This window comes from Limulus polyphemus, unplaced genomic scaffold, assembly GCF_000517525.1.
Source record: "Limulus polyphemus unplaced genomic scaffold, Limulus_polyphemus-2.1.2 Scaffold4299, whole genome shotgun sequence".
Taxonomy (NCBI): Eukaryota; Metazoa; Arthropoda; class Merostomata; order Xiphosura; family Limulidae; genus Limulus; species Limulus polyphemus.
In genome coordinates, this window is record NW_013669909.1 from 49,601 (window position 1) to 65,226 (window position 15,626).

The 15,626-nt window shown below is 31.5% G+C and overlaps 1 protein-coding gene across 3 annotated transcripts in view; it reads left to right on the top strand.

The window, feature by feature from the left end:
• LOC106470928 (hypoxia-inducible factor 1-alpha-like) overlaps nucleotides 1-15,626 on the top strand; it is a 72,499-nt gene that overhangs the window by 36,965 nt on the left and 19,908 nt on the right. For all 3 annotated transcript variants that reach the window (XM_013931506.2, XM_013931507.2, XM_022399578.1), the window contains 4 exons: nucleotides 9,736-9,883; nucleotides 10,975-11,147; nucleotides 14,152-14,241; nucleotides 15,114-15,301. In XM_013931506.2, the coding sequence (XP_013786960.1) occupies nucleotides 9,736-9,883; nucleotides 10,975-11,147; nucleotides 14,152-14,241; nucleotides 15,114-15,301 (599 nt within the window). The remainder of the gene's footprint in view (nucleotides 1-9,735; nucleotides 9,884-10,974; nucleotides 11,148-14,151; nucleotides 14,242-15,113; nucleotides 15,302-15,626) is intronic.

The following is a 15,626-nucleotide window of genomic DNA, read 5'->3' on the forward strand; positions in this document are numbered from 1 at the left end:
AAACTAACTACTACTACTAGTAGTTAGTTAGTAAGTAACGTAGTACGTACTACTACTCGTCACTAACTTAATTTACTTGTCCGTACCCACCCACCACCACACACACACACACAAACAAAAAAAAAAAACTGGTAGCACACAACTGCACATTGCCTTGATACTGGTGCAGAGGAAAAAATTCATTCCAGCTATGGATTGCAAAAATTAGAGGGTAGTGATGAGCCTGGATTTCCTCTATGAATCCAGGCTCATCAGAGAAAATCAGACGATACTGGAAGTTGGCATACCATGAAGAACAAAGTCTTTGAACTGTTGTTATGAAACACAGTTGTAGGAAACCATCCAACTATTTCCTGGTGGTATGGTGACATTGAGTCAGCTAGCCTTCTTCAGCTGGGGGTAAAGTAAAAACATTGAAGACATTCGCCTATTCTTTTAGATTATGTGACATCACCAAGTCTTCTTTCAGAGAAAACATAGGAACACATATTCAACAAGATTCTGCTCAAAAGTTTTTCTCCGGAGCTAAAGTAGTCTAACAGGTTAAAAACAGACAATCTTCTTCTATCTTTATATACTTCATAAAATACTTTAAAGTTGCAGGTTATCACTAATAATGCACTACCTAAAAATTTAAATACATGTATATGTAGTATGAGCATTATCATATTATTTAGATCATTGATAATAGATTTGGAAAAACATTTCACACACACAAAAAAAGACCCCCCTTTGGAGAATAAAATAAGAAGAGTTATTTTGCACACTAAATGTACATTATTTTTTGGGTGGACTACTTTATATTTGTTTGATATAATTACAGATTGCGTTTATATATATATATATATTATTCATGGAAACAAATTCTCCAACACTTTAAGTACATAGTTTTCAACTAATGACAAATTAACACATTTAATTCTTCATAGTTTTCTAGCTACTTTATTGCCAACTGATTTATCTTTTTTAAATTTGGAATAATACTTAACATTTTGATACCAATAGGAGGAAACTGTTTACAGTTTATACTTTATTATTCTTTAATACAGTTTATCAATCTTAATATGTAATTTTTTTTTCTAGCATCATTTACTTATTAGAAATTAATTTGCTGAAATGTGACAGTCTGTTGGCAACATTATTGCACGACAGTATTTTTTGTGATAATGTTCTTAGTAAGATTTCTAAAATGCACCTTCCAGTGCAACAAATTAATATAGTAATTTATACTTAATAATGTATTTATTTAATGAGTGTACAAAAATTCTTCCCTGTTGCATATTTTATTTTTTTGAAACAATATATGCTAATTTTTACTTAAATGAAAGTGACCAAATCTGAGTTTTTCATTATATTTGACATATTTCTATGGACACTAAATGTTAAATGTCAAAAATTATGGCAGGTTCACATTTGATGTATACAATTTTTTTGTGCTAAAGTTTTGGTATTAAGTGAAGCTGAGCAAGATTAAAAACAACTAATATTTATGTCATACTTGGTAACTCAATTTCAGGTCTGTTAAGGCTCATTGAAAGAGGTTTTATATTTTATAGCTAGAAAGAATGGTTAAAAGTCAGATCAAGAAGGGTGTACTTCAAGTCAATGTCTGTTATTTTTGCTCTTGCCCCTCAAAAATATATCTGTAATAAATAAATTTAGATGAAAATAATGAAAATTAGTAAAAAACCAGCAAATATAAAAACATTATGTTCATCGTGATCTCAGTTACTCTCGTTAATAGGTACAGTTCAGCATGAAAATACGTCTTGAAAAACCTACATGTGATAATTAAGTAATAAAATCAGTAATTTTAATCTGACGATTTTAATTTTTAAACCTTGTTTAAAAACATTTGCTTAGCAAATAGTAAAAAAAATTATTAATTTGTTTCAAAAATAATGGAAGAAAAAATTCTCGATGTGTTTCTTTTAAACAAAATATTGCTTAGCACATATTAAAAAAAATTATGAATTTGTTCCATGAATGGTAAAATATTAGAAGAAAAAATTCTTGATGTATGAAGAATTAGTTAATTCAAACAAGCCGATCAAGAAAAACATAGATAACCAAATATTTTGTAAGTTATAAAATTGGGTTTTTAAAGTTATAGAATTACCATAATTAAAAAAGAAAACTAAAAATATATTTGAAAAAGATAAAACAATTACAACAAATGATGTTATGTATAGATTGGGTGTATGTGGCATCGTATCATTCACAAACCTAAGATGTACATACAGTAAAGGTACGAATTATCACTTATTTTGATGTAAAAAAGTTAAGGTATTATATTTTATTAGAAAATATTGTTAAGTTTTGAATTAAGTTAAAAGAAATTTTGATAAATGAGAAACTTTTTCTGTGTCAGTAGTTGGTAAATTTTTTTAGGCATTCAACAAAAAACTTAATATTACTAGATAAATTATTTGTACCTTTATGTTTCATTTTGGTAATAAGAGTGTTTTATGTTTTTCATTATTTAATGTCTTTGTTACATAAAACTAACTCGTGCCTTTGAGTGTTATGCATCTTAAGCTTAAAACTGGTTTATATTGAATTTTTTGACAAATGTTGAAAAACACAACTTTATGATTGTTATGAGAGATAAAAAAAGTATTCAAATACTCTTTATTCATTTCTGCAATAAATAGAAAATCCCACACAACAATTCCATTTCTTGTAGTATTAAAAACAGATTATTTCAAGACAGTCATGAATCAGGCTATGTATATTGTTAGGCTTATTCTTATATTCTTATTCTTTGGCAAGTCAATCAGTTGACTGCTTAGATTTTGACCAATTAAAAACTGGAAGATAATCCAAGACCTATATTAAATATCTTTAATACCTGCATATTACCTGAGGTTTTTTTTTAAACTAATTTTTAGGCTCCTTTATGTATAGATGAGTCTTGGAATTAAATCCCCAATGACTGAGTGTTCAATCTGAACAATAAAAAAAACTGTTATTAATTGTGTCGTAGCCTAATATTTCTTACTTTTTACATATATATTTTAAATATATCTATATATGTAATAGTATGATACAGTGTATATGTTTATAAGTCCTTACTCTGTATGGCCAGGTGGTTAGGGTGCTCGACTCACAATCTGGGGTCGTGGGTTCAAATCCCCGTCCCACCAAATATGCTCGCCCTTTCAGCCATTGGAGGCATTATAAAGTGATGGTCAATCCCACTATATGTTGGTAAAAAGAGTAACCCAAAAGTTGGCAGTGGGTGGTGATGACTAGCTGCCTTCCCTCTAGTCTTACACTGCTAAATTAGGGACGACTAGCGCAGATAGCCCTCGTGTAGCTTTGCACGAAATTCAAAACAAACAAACAAACATTACTCTGTACTTACTGAAGCATTTATAAATGTGATGTTATATTATAATATCCTTCAACTATTATGTAGCCAGTTCTATGATTTCTATAAACTTGTAATATAACTTTATAATAATGGCATGTTATGACTAATAACATTTAAGATACACAGTGTTTAGCATGGTGGTGCTGTAAGCATTGCTGGTTTTCTTGTTGTAGGAAGGTTGAAAATGAACCATAAACTGGTTATTTTCATGTAATTTATATTATTAATATTACCTAAAATTCAATATATACAGTTAAGATAATAAAAAAACAACAGATAATAAATAAACTATTTTATTGTATTTGACGTTACTTAGCAAGGTGGTGATGTAAGCATTGCTGGTTTTATTGTTGTTGGAAGGTTGAAAATGAACCATAAACTGGTTATTTTCATGTAATTTATATTATTAATATTACCTAAAATTCAATATATACAGTTAAGATAATAAAAAAACAACAGATAATAAATAAACTATTTTATTGTATTTGACATTACTTGATCGATTAATTGCCAAAAACCTGATTTATCACCTTGTTGATCTTTAGCTTTGATTTATGTTTGTAGATTACTCTGATCAGAAGTTAATTTTAATTAGTATGTCTATGTAATCTATAACATAAGTACTTTATGTAACGTTAACTTATAGTTTGTTGAACACTACCTGTAAACGGTGTCAGTATCTGTTTATGTAAACAATCTTTAATTTTACAAGGATAGTTATGCTAACTATATTTTTGAGATGTTATCCAGTCTCACTGCTTAATCACTTTCATCTCCTAAATCCTAACTTATTCTTACATCCCTGAGTTTATTCCAGCTTATCTGAGTAGAGTAGGTGTTATTCTCTTGTTCCAGAAACATCTAGGACTTAAAGCTACAGTTGTAATACACGATCATGATTAGCAGCAAAATATTTGACATATGTTTTACAAAATATAATTTACAAATACATATATTACATAACAATTTATAGTGTTTTAAAACTATCAGATAGAATACTATTTTTTACCAATAAATTACACTCGTAATTCTGGATGTTCTCGGTAGTGTCGGCTGAAAATAAAAAGTGCCATAAATCTGTTGAAGATCAGTATTCAAGCAGTAGTTGTTCTGCAGTTTTTGAGTGTGTTTTTATGCAGAATGATTCATAGTTTGGTCAACATCATTAGAGTATCACGAAAACTGGAAGATAACGTGGAGGATGATAAACAAAAAAAAATGCCTGTTATGTACACACGCACACACACTATGATACACTGTTTGACCAGCAGAAGATTGTTAAATTACATCAACTGCATCTTTTCTAGTCTGAAAGATTCATTTCACTAATTTGGCTGCTGTTTATCTCATAATTGTGCCTCTGTTAAGGTGTTTACTAGCAAGAGCTGTTAAATCAACTTTTGCCATACATCAAAATAAGCTCAGTGCACTATGCAGGTGTATGTTTAGACATTTTTGAAACTTGTCTCTCTTTTGTAGGTACCGAGGAAATGTCACTGTCATAGTATTTTTCACATCTATTTTGTCCTTCATCTACCATCCTGTTTTTTTTTTGAAGCTCCAACAAGTGTTTCATGAATTATTAATTATCCTTTAGATTAAAATACAACACTGATCTAACCTTATTATTTGTGTTATTGCCTATCTTTTCATACACTTAAAAGTTTTGCATAAAAGTAATCTTGAATGTAAGTATGAAAACTCATTAAAAAACCTAATGATACTTAATTTCTAAAACTGACTATGTTGGGATTTATTTTCAAAAGTTAAAATATTCAGATTTTGACTCCAGTACACACATTCTTAAAAAAAACGACTTATTTGTGTTCTGAGTGACTAGAAACTAGTTTTTAAAACAATGTGAATAACAATTTAACTGATGTTAATCCTTGTGATGATCAATGACCCTAGACAACTGCAGAAAATGTCAACAATTTTGTATAATGCCTCAGAAAAACCAATAATTTCTAAACATAGTACCAATGTCTTTAAGCTTCAGAGCTAATAAATGAGTTCCAAACATGTTATACTTAACTGAGCTTTATACAAGTAGAAGTTTACAAGATTTATAGAATTATAATATAATTATATCTTCTTGGAAGCATTTTATGGATTTTGGCAAAAACATAATAGCAAAGGCTTAACTTTCAGATTATTCATTTGCCTAAAGCAGCAATATCTATGTTGATGTGAGCATGGTAAAACCTCAAGTGCAACAGAGAACAATGACCCTTCTTACAAAACAAAAGGATAAGGTGACAACAATCAAAATAAGCTCACATAGTTGGGGGCCAGTAACCATTGTCAGAGACTTGTATAAAGCAAACTCTATCATCTAGAATGCCATGTTATAGTAGTTATATACGAGCCATTCACTACTTTCAACTGTGCCCTAAGGAATAGCAGCTAAAGGCACTCTTGTTGGATGAGTCAACATTCACTCTTTGCTTCAAATGAACTGTCCCTAATGATATACATATTCAAGGAAGTATACACCTTGTTTCAACTGTATTGGGTTCAGGCAGTTTAATTATGTGGTAGTTACTGGTATATACTTGGTTTAGTCATTGCATTTAAAGGTAATATAATAGCTTCTGCAGAAACAACGTACAGTAGGACATCAGGTTCATCTTACAATATAGCACTTTTTTAAAAACCAACTAGAATTTTACAAGATGTCAGTGCACCTATTTATTCTCTAAGAATTGTTTCCAACTAGTATGTAAAGTATTAGTGAACTTTCTGGCTCCTCACTCTTGGTCTGTCAATCACCATACCATTATGTAGTACTCTTGCAACCCTTGTTCAACATGGAAGACAGAGTAACCAGAAAGCCATGTTGAACAAGGGTTGCAAGAGTACTACATAATGGTATGGTGATTGGCTGGCTAAGACAGAGTAACCAGAAAGGGCCTGCTAATCACCATAACATTATGTGATATTCTTGAAACTCTAGTTCAACGTGTCCTTACGGTTCCGACAGTTGTGAATGAATTGGAAACACTTCTTATTAAGGAGTGGTGTAATATGCCCATTGAAGTCACCCAGCCATTTTCTTTTTTCGTTTCTGATCCCAATTAGTACTGTCTGAAAAGCTCCTGGCTATTCAGTGTCATATTAAATCGTTTTGGACTTCTGGTTAATTTTTTATTTGAACTATTGTGTGTGCGTTCAAAATGTAGAGTGCGCTCTTGTGTTATGAATATTGATCAGTCATAGAATCTCGAAACGTACTGTTTATTACGTCATCTCGTGACTTCGTATGAACGTGTGATTAAAATAGGTTAAATGGAACGTGAAGTTTAACAATAGGTTAAAATTCATTTGTTTAACTGTAATTTCTCACTAGTCAAACATATACTTAATATAATGTTGTAAATGTTACGCTCATTTACACTCTTCGAGCCTTTCATATCTTATTTTAACCGTAATAGTTATCTTTTTTTTTTATCATTTCGTGGTACATAATACCACACTAAAGACAAAGATTGAATTAGTCGATGATAGTTCGGTCATTTCGAAAATTCCAATACCACCGGTTACAAACAAGAAGTTACAGTGTTTGTGTGTGTAATTACAATGTGTTGCACCATCATATAAGGAATGACTGGGCACTCTTTTGAAACTTGCTTAGAATTACAACCATGCACACACACACACACAAATAAATAAACCTAGGCACTGTTCCAAATCACATTCAAATAATTATGGTATTTAATTAGTTTGCAGTAAACTTACAAAAGTCAATTCCATTTAATTATCATCCATACGAAGGAACGTTTGTTAATTTATCTTGATGTTGCATCGTGCTTAAAAGCACTTCGTTTCAGCAGCTGTTCACGGTATCAGAAATGAACAGTTAGATTTTACTACATGTATATGTATGAAAATAATTCTGATGTTGCCATCTAAGGAAAGAGTTGTTTGACGATGAACAAATGATACAAATTTTCCAAGATACGTGACTATAATTATCAAACCGTACTTTTTTATTGATTAGGTATTTAGAAAGTGCTTTAAATTCAAAGTTATTCCTTTTTTCTCTTTCTACCAGATTAATTTTGCTATGTAGTGGGGGAGGGGGATAGCTTGACGCAGTCTTTTCAAATCTGCTGTACAAGGAAAAGATGACACTGCATTAAACTATTTCCCCATTTTTACTAGAACTTTGCTCTTTAAGCATGAGGTGTTGCAATTTAAGATCACCCCCCTACCCAATGGAATCATTAAGTCGTACGTGCAACGCGCCAGATTTAGTAACGAGCGTTGGGAGACCTCAAGGCCTCCACAGTTGTACACGGTCTCCCGGGCCATTTTTCTAGGTAAGAATGCCTCCAGCAGTAAAATGTCACAGTGTTGATCCACTGTTCACAGGCTTGGCGAACGATAATTTTGTTACCCGCGGTGTACGTAGTGGTTGGTCCAGGCTCATGGTCTGAGGTAGGAAGTTTTTTTTTAACTTCTTCTTCTCCAGGATCGTTACTAATACTTACCCCTCCTCCCCCCGCAAAAAAAAAAGAAAGAAAGAGAAAAGATTTAAAATCTTTATGAAATTGGTGAACTCTTGTACGTGTTGTTGTACAACACATTTATGACCAAATTAGTTATTATTAAATCGAGAAATAGATATATATATTACTATACCAAGAAATATATGGTAATAGGGGAAGCAAAATTATGTCAGGGTTTTAAGATGTATGATGAACTCCAGCTACTTAGGCTTACGGGTACTATACACTTAAAAACCAAACATAAAAAACCCACTAAAAGTCTACTTATAACTACTAATAATGAAATAATTACAATTTAACGTTTTATTTATATCATTTTTTGTATTAAGTGTGTGTAAAATTGTTTGGAAAATACCATATTTTGAAGCATATGCATAGTAAGGAGTGTGTGTTAAAAAGATTTTGAATTTGAAACTTGTATAACTGAAATTACTTTTACTATTCGTAACATGAATATTTTACTGTATTCGTTATAAAATAATTGTAAAATGTAATCCTATTTGTGAAAATACATTTTGTAACCTACACTCATGAATGTGTATCCTTTTCTTTTTGCTGTTTTTAGTTTTTAAGAATCCCTTCACCCAGTTGTATATTCTCACGTAAATATATGTCAGCCACATGACTTCTGAAGCTTACATGAAAGGTTGAAGGTTACAGAAACTATTAACTGTTGAACAAGAGTTGCATTGATTTGTACAGTGGAGTGATTTGGGGATTCTTTTTTCTCCTAATATATTTTGGTTGTAGTAATTTAAAAATAATAATTTTTGGTTTGTGTAATAAATTTGGGAAAAACTATTAAAATAACTTTGTGTTATAGTTTTGAGTAAAAAAACAATAACCTTGCTTTCCAAAATTAAATGTAAATGATAATCTATCTGTTTTTATGTGGTTAGACAGTTTTTAATGAAAAAAGATTTTAACTTAATTTTTAAAGACAAATACTAAAGAACTTTATTACAACTGTATATAATCATAGTAATCCTATACATTATTTTTTCTTATTATTTTGACATATTATAGTTTAAAGTTTCAAACATAGGCATCAGAGATGGGGGGATGGGCCATTGCCCACCCACTTTTAAAAACTGGAGGTTAGATTTTTTTGCAAACTTTCAACAGTGAATACTTGAAAATTGATATAACTCTATGCATTTCTGTATTTATATTGTCTATTGATGAGTTGTCTCTGCCTGGTAGGAAATTTATATTCAGAATCTGAATAAAAATTCAAGCAGGAGGCAAAAAATCAACAGTTAGGGCAAACATATTGATTTATTTTTTCATTATTTTGTCCATTATTTAATTATATCAAAAGAAAATTTTAAATCTTATTATTTCATTTATAATTTCACTTTGGGGAATATTTATAGGAATACATCGCACATAATTTTTCAAAAGCCGTTTATCATTTCACGCTTTTTTGTGACTCAAACTGTATATGATCATGTTATGGACATCTGAGAATTAGTTTAGGTGTTTACTAGGGCAACAGTTAACATATTTAACTAGCTCAGAAGTTTTTCCAAATTTTTTGTTTAGCCCCACCCCACCCCCCACTTGTAGTTTTTCTGCTTCTGCAAATAAGTAATGTATGTATGAGCCCCCTAGAGGCTCAGTGGTAAATCTTAAGGCTTGTAACACTAAAATGCAGGTATCAATACCTATGATGGGCACAACACAGCATTGTGTTGCTTTTCGCTTAACAGCAAACAAACAAAGGTTGTTCAGAAAATAACTTGCAGTGGAGTTCATTGTGGTCAGATATTGATGTATAAAGGCACGGGAATATATTGTTACAAAGATTTAATTCTGTGTATGTTTTTTTTATAATATCTCCTCTAGTATTTTCAAAAGGACAGTGTGAAACCGGACCTTATCGCTTCCTGGCTAAACATGGAGGGTTTGTATGGATTCTAACACAAGGAACTGTCATTTTTGAAGGCAATTCATCAAAGCCACAGTGTGTTGTGTGTGTCAACTATGTTCTTAGGTATGTCTTTGAAATATGTAATATTTAAACATCATACAGTTTTGGTTCAGTTACATGCATCTTTCTCTACTGAGCTTGACTGGAGCATTATATATATATTTCACAGTGTGTGCTATCTCTCAAAACATTAACAAAGATAAATGCTACCTATGTATGTATTTACATGTTTGTAACTTACTAAAAGTTTTATCATTATTTTTAACCATTATTTTTACTATGACTTAATACTATTTTTACAATGTATTTGCAGGTATGGTCTTGTTGTTAAATATTATTCATCAACTTCTCATTTCTACACTGAAAGAATTGTTTACAAGGAGTTCAAGACTTTAAGATTTAGATCATTTATTTGTGAAATTAAAAAATAAATACCAAACTTTCACTGCACAAGTTTGACTGCTTTTGTTAACGCTGTTCTGTTTGAAAATGTTATGTATTGAATGTTTGTATGTCATGTATTTATGTACAGATACCAATGTTTAAAGTTTTTCACTTGTATCTTTTTTTGATAGAAAAAAGGGATAAAATTTAATTATTATTACAGCTTTTTTAACTGTTTAGAAACAATTGAGCAAAATTTAACAGATGTGGAATTGTTTCAAATTTTTAATTACAGTTCAAAAAATAGCTAATGGAGAAAGCTTACATTGATATTTTATTGTGTTGTCCTGGTAATTACTAATAAAATCTTCGATACATATTTTGGTTGTTTTTGAGTATTATAATTTGTAGTATTTATTATCAATAGATGTGGAAAGCTGCTTGCTAATATTAAGAACTTTCACATTTTACCATATCATTTTTTTGTAACCAGTCTTGCTAATGCTAGGATGACTTAAGGTAAACATGTTCTTGTATTTTGTCCAAACCAATGTTAGTTCTTTACACCACAGTTTTTCAAATGTTTAAATGCATTACATATAGGAAGAAAAAAATAATATTTTTTCTATTATCTTACATCCGAGCTAAATCTCAACTAAGGACAAATTCACTAATTTTTATTAAATTTAGATTTAGTTAAAAAAATATCCAAATTTAATTTTTCTACAAAAATCTAATAAAAACAATTTTTTTATGAAATATATATATAGTGGGATAGAAAATTCAGGTGAAGTGGTGTCAGAAGAACAAGTGAGCAAGCAGCAAGAAACTCTACCAGAAGCACCTCCTTTGAAAACCTCTACAGATAAGCTTTTTTGTGTACGCACTGAAGATATGACAAAAGGCTTCCTAATGTTTTCAGATGAAAACACTGGTTTGACAGGTAGAGTACTGTGGATGATTTTTCAGTTCACATTGTGTAGTGTTTTGTGTAAGAAGTATGTAATATTTCCTTGTGGTAGTAGCTTTTGTTTATTATGTATATCTGTGGTTGTAGATAACATTTATAAAAAAAATTCACTTGAGCCTTCAAGAATTCATTCTGCCTACCTAAATGGCCAAGTTTTGAATAATAAATTTTTTTAATGTAATCTTTGATACAGAAATTATGAGGAAACAGTTGAGCTCTTTAATTTATTTCCTGGAATAGATGTGTAGTTTCAAAAGCTGTTACTTAATCACTAACTCTGATGTTTTACTTTGACTCTAAATAGAGTAATTTCATGCACATCAGCATCTTACAAGTATTTCAATGAGTTTTTTAAAACACTTGAAACAGAATTAGTTTTCTGAGGTTAGTCTTGCAAGATTAAGAAGTCTTATTCTTGTGGCATCATTCATAGCCTAAACAATTGTACATTCCTATTTGTAAAAGTTTAATCAATTTCAGTAAAACAACTGGATTTCTTTTGTTTGTTGTTTTTGACAGATTTTATGTTTCCAGTTGGTAATTGGTGAAATAGCTACTTTTGCTGGAATGGTATCTTACCTCTACTCACAAATATGGCTATTCTTGTTCAGTGCTGCTCTCTATATGCAAAATTGTTTTGCATGCCACAAGCCTCGAAACTTCCACCTACCCCATGATCCATCTGATTCACAGCATCTTCGCATTTAAATCATCATGTCACAACCCTACACCAATAGGAGTGCTGCACAGTCTCATGATGCATGTGGCTTCCTCTAATCGATTCTACTTAGCTATCACTTCTCATTAGGCAGTTATTGAGTGCAGACATGTTTAACATTGTGTTGTGTTTCGTGCAATATTTTCTTTCACTTTGCAAAATAGTAATTTAATGTTTTTTATTTAATTTCTGCAATTTGTTCACTCTAGTTTTTTAACAAGTCTTTTTAATTTTATTTCGGATTTCCAAAGTGTGTGTCATGATTTCCACATACTATTACTAATGCTTCGCAGGTCAGTTTTTTTGTTTATTTAATTGATTTGCCTGTGGGTCCCAGAGGTTGAATTTGCGGTCCTATCCAAGGGATATTGTTGCTCATCTCTCCAACATAAGTTACACCTCTGTGCAGTGGGTCCCAGAAGTTTAGGTTGTGTGCACATGTGTTTGAGCTTCTGTACAATCCCATTTCAAGGATGATGTTGCATGAGGCAAATGTTGTCCCTCTAGTGCTCCATTTCAGGGCTATTCATTATCTGAGGCTGATGTTACATTTTGTGGAGCAAATCTGATTGGTTTTGGATTTGACAAGAACCACCACATTGGAACATCTTTTCTCACCATTTTTTGGACGTTGAGTTCCCAGATGACTGGTTATGGATTTGCATACATGTGCCCTGTTTTGTAGATCAATATGGAAATTGTCTCCTATGCTACTCAACTTCAAGTGAATATGGCATAGACCCTCCTCCTACCATGGGTTGGATTATATATACTTGATGTTGTATGGTTTTAAACTATAGTTGACCTGCTAGATACGGTATGATGTGCCCTAGCCATTCTACACCATGGGGCACATCTATTTTAGCTTTCCCCACCTTCCCATTTGTGGAAGAAGATCTTACATTCAGTTTTCTCTTCTTCTTTGGATGTGTTCTTCTTATTTTCTACCTGTGTATGAGACACCTATTCCCACACAGAGCAAAGAGTATACCCGGTACAGAAGTGGTGCATTCTCCCATCAGTGTTCCTCTCCCAATGGGGGTTCACACTTTGTGGGTGTTCTTCAGATGCTTTCGAAGAATACTTATCCACATTCCTCACACCAGTCCCTCCACAGGGTCAGTGTGGGATTCTAGCTATGTGTCTGAGAGGAGGTAAGATACCATATCAGAAATTATAATTTTCCTACACTGAAAATTTATTTTCAATAGGTACTTACCTCTCTCACTCTTCCAACCTTTCCTCCCCTCTTAAAACTGGTACTTGTTTTCTGTCTAATCTCAAAGTGATAGTTAGGTAGAATTGAATAGAGGGAGTTACATGCATCAGGAGGCTGTGTTGCACTCCTATTGGTGAGGGTTGTTGCATGATGATTGACATGTGAAGGTACTGTGAATCACATGGATCATGGGGTAGGTGGGAGGTTCGAGGCTTGTGACATGCAAAACAATTTTGCATACAGAGAGCAGTACTGAACAAGAATAGCCATATTTGTGAGAGGAGGTAAGTACCTATCGGAAATAAATTTTCATTGTTGGAAAATTATAACTTACAATATTTAGGCCATTTTTTTATTAATAAAAACATGGAAGTTTTGTTAAGGATAGAAAATGCAATTACAATGTATAACGTATATTTTCAAATTCATGTAAAATATACTGTGATTTATCATTACTAAATTATGTTCATTAACTATGGAAAGCCCCCACCTCCCAATCTAGTAAGTCTGAAAGCTTATAATGCTAAAAACTGGGTTTTGATATCTTTCGTGGGCACAGCAAAGATAGCCCATTGTATAGTTTTGTGCTTAATTACAACCAAGCAAGTAAACCATGGATGGGCCTATTTTCATTATCAATGAAAATTAAGAGACTAGCACTTGAAACTAAATAAAACAACTACAACATTAAAAATACATTATGGTGGCAGTATATTTGTCAAGTTGTGGAGTGTTTGTTTAAATAATAGTGTTTTGTCATCACTGACTCTGAAAATAAATAAAACAACTACAACATTAAAAATACATTATGGTGGCAGTATATTTGTCAAGTTGTGGAGTGTTTGTTTAAATAAATAGTGTTTTGTCATCACTGACTCTGAAAATAAATGTTGGTTATCTCTTGCTTGTACCAAAGGAATATTGTCTAATGCTGTTTCTGTTAAGCTGTAATCCAAAATTTTTTGGCTTAATGTTGATTTTTCTGTTGTTAAGGAAAACACAAGTCTTGGAATTTTACAAATTAACTTAACTTCTTCCAGAGTGCCAGGATGAGCCTGAAGACCTGACACATCTGGCACCAAAAGTGGCAGATTTATGCATTCCTCTTGAATGCAGTCCTTACTCGTCAGGTATGTTGTATTAACTAAAGGCCAACATTTTGTAGTTGTAGTCAGCTTAAATTTTCTGAAAATTCACTCTGCTAATGATAACATAATAACCTTAAGAAAATATTGTTAGTGGTTATAGCAGTTTATTTTTATGTATGTTAATCTTGAACATTTTATAATTAATTGTCTTCTGTAAATATGTTAGAAGTGCAAGCAAGTCCAAGAATTTATTGCATTAGGTTTGTAATGAGATACATATTTAATGAAATGCCTACTTGTTTATTGTTATTTTTTTTGTATGAAATGTTTATCGAAGCTTGCATTCATTTCACTTATTTGAGATGAAAATAAAATATAAGTAAATTAAATACTCTATGAACAAACTTAAACCTTCACATAGTTTAATATCGAAGATCACACATTTTACAAGATTGGCTTGTAAAAATGAGAGTTTTCAGTAATCAAATTATTTTGTTTTAATGTCTAGAGGCAAATGCACTGGCCTTGAGTCTTGTACTGACTGCATTTTCCTTGAATTTTAATATAGGTGATATTTTTGGTATTGATTAATGTTTAATCAATAACTTGCAATGTTTCAGGAAAGGTGTAGCAGTGTCAGAATCAATAGTACTAAGACAAAAATAGAGAAATACGTATTATAAGTGAAGTATATCGTGAATATTGACATGTATTAATAGTGGTAATATGTATCTTTTAATAGGTAATAGGTATCTTTTAATTATGTGTGTGTTTAAGTAGTTAATTCTTATGCTTTTTTTGTTGCTAATAATAAAAGTATTGATTTATTTCACATTGTATTTTTGTAAAAAAAATTTGTTTTTTATCCTGTTATCTCAGTTATTATAAAAACAAGTTTATGGTTTCCTGAACAGATATATTTGGTGATGTCTTAATTGTTGGAGACAACAAGTTTCTACCGGAAGAGAATTTAGCATCTGAAGAATCCTCCTCTTTAAGTGGTCGTAGCAGTCCCCTTAACTGTGATCCATTTCTCAAATGCAAGGAAGCTTCTTTGTGTTCTCCATTTTCTACAGACAATGAAAGTTCTTCTCTTAGCAAGGTACTTTACTTAGTACCAAAGTACTTTATTTAGTGGCAAGGTACTTTACTTAGTACCAAAGTACTTTATTTAGTGGCAAAGTACTTTACTTAGTAGCAAGGTACTTTATTTAGTGGCAAGGTACTTATTTAGTGGCAAGGTACTTATTTAGTGGCAAGGTACTTATTTAATGGCAAGGTACTTTACTTAGTGGCAAGGTACTTTACTAAATGGCAAGGTACTTATTTAGTGGCAAGGTACTTTATTAATGACAAGGTACTTATTTAGTGGCAAGGTACTTATTTAGTAGCAAGGTACTTTACTTAGTTGGCAAGGTACTTTACTA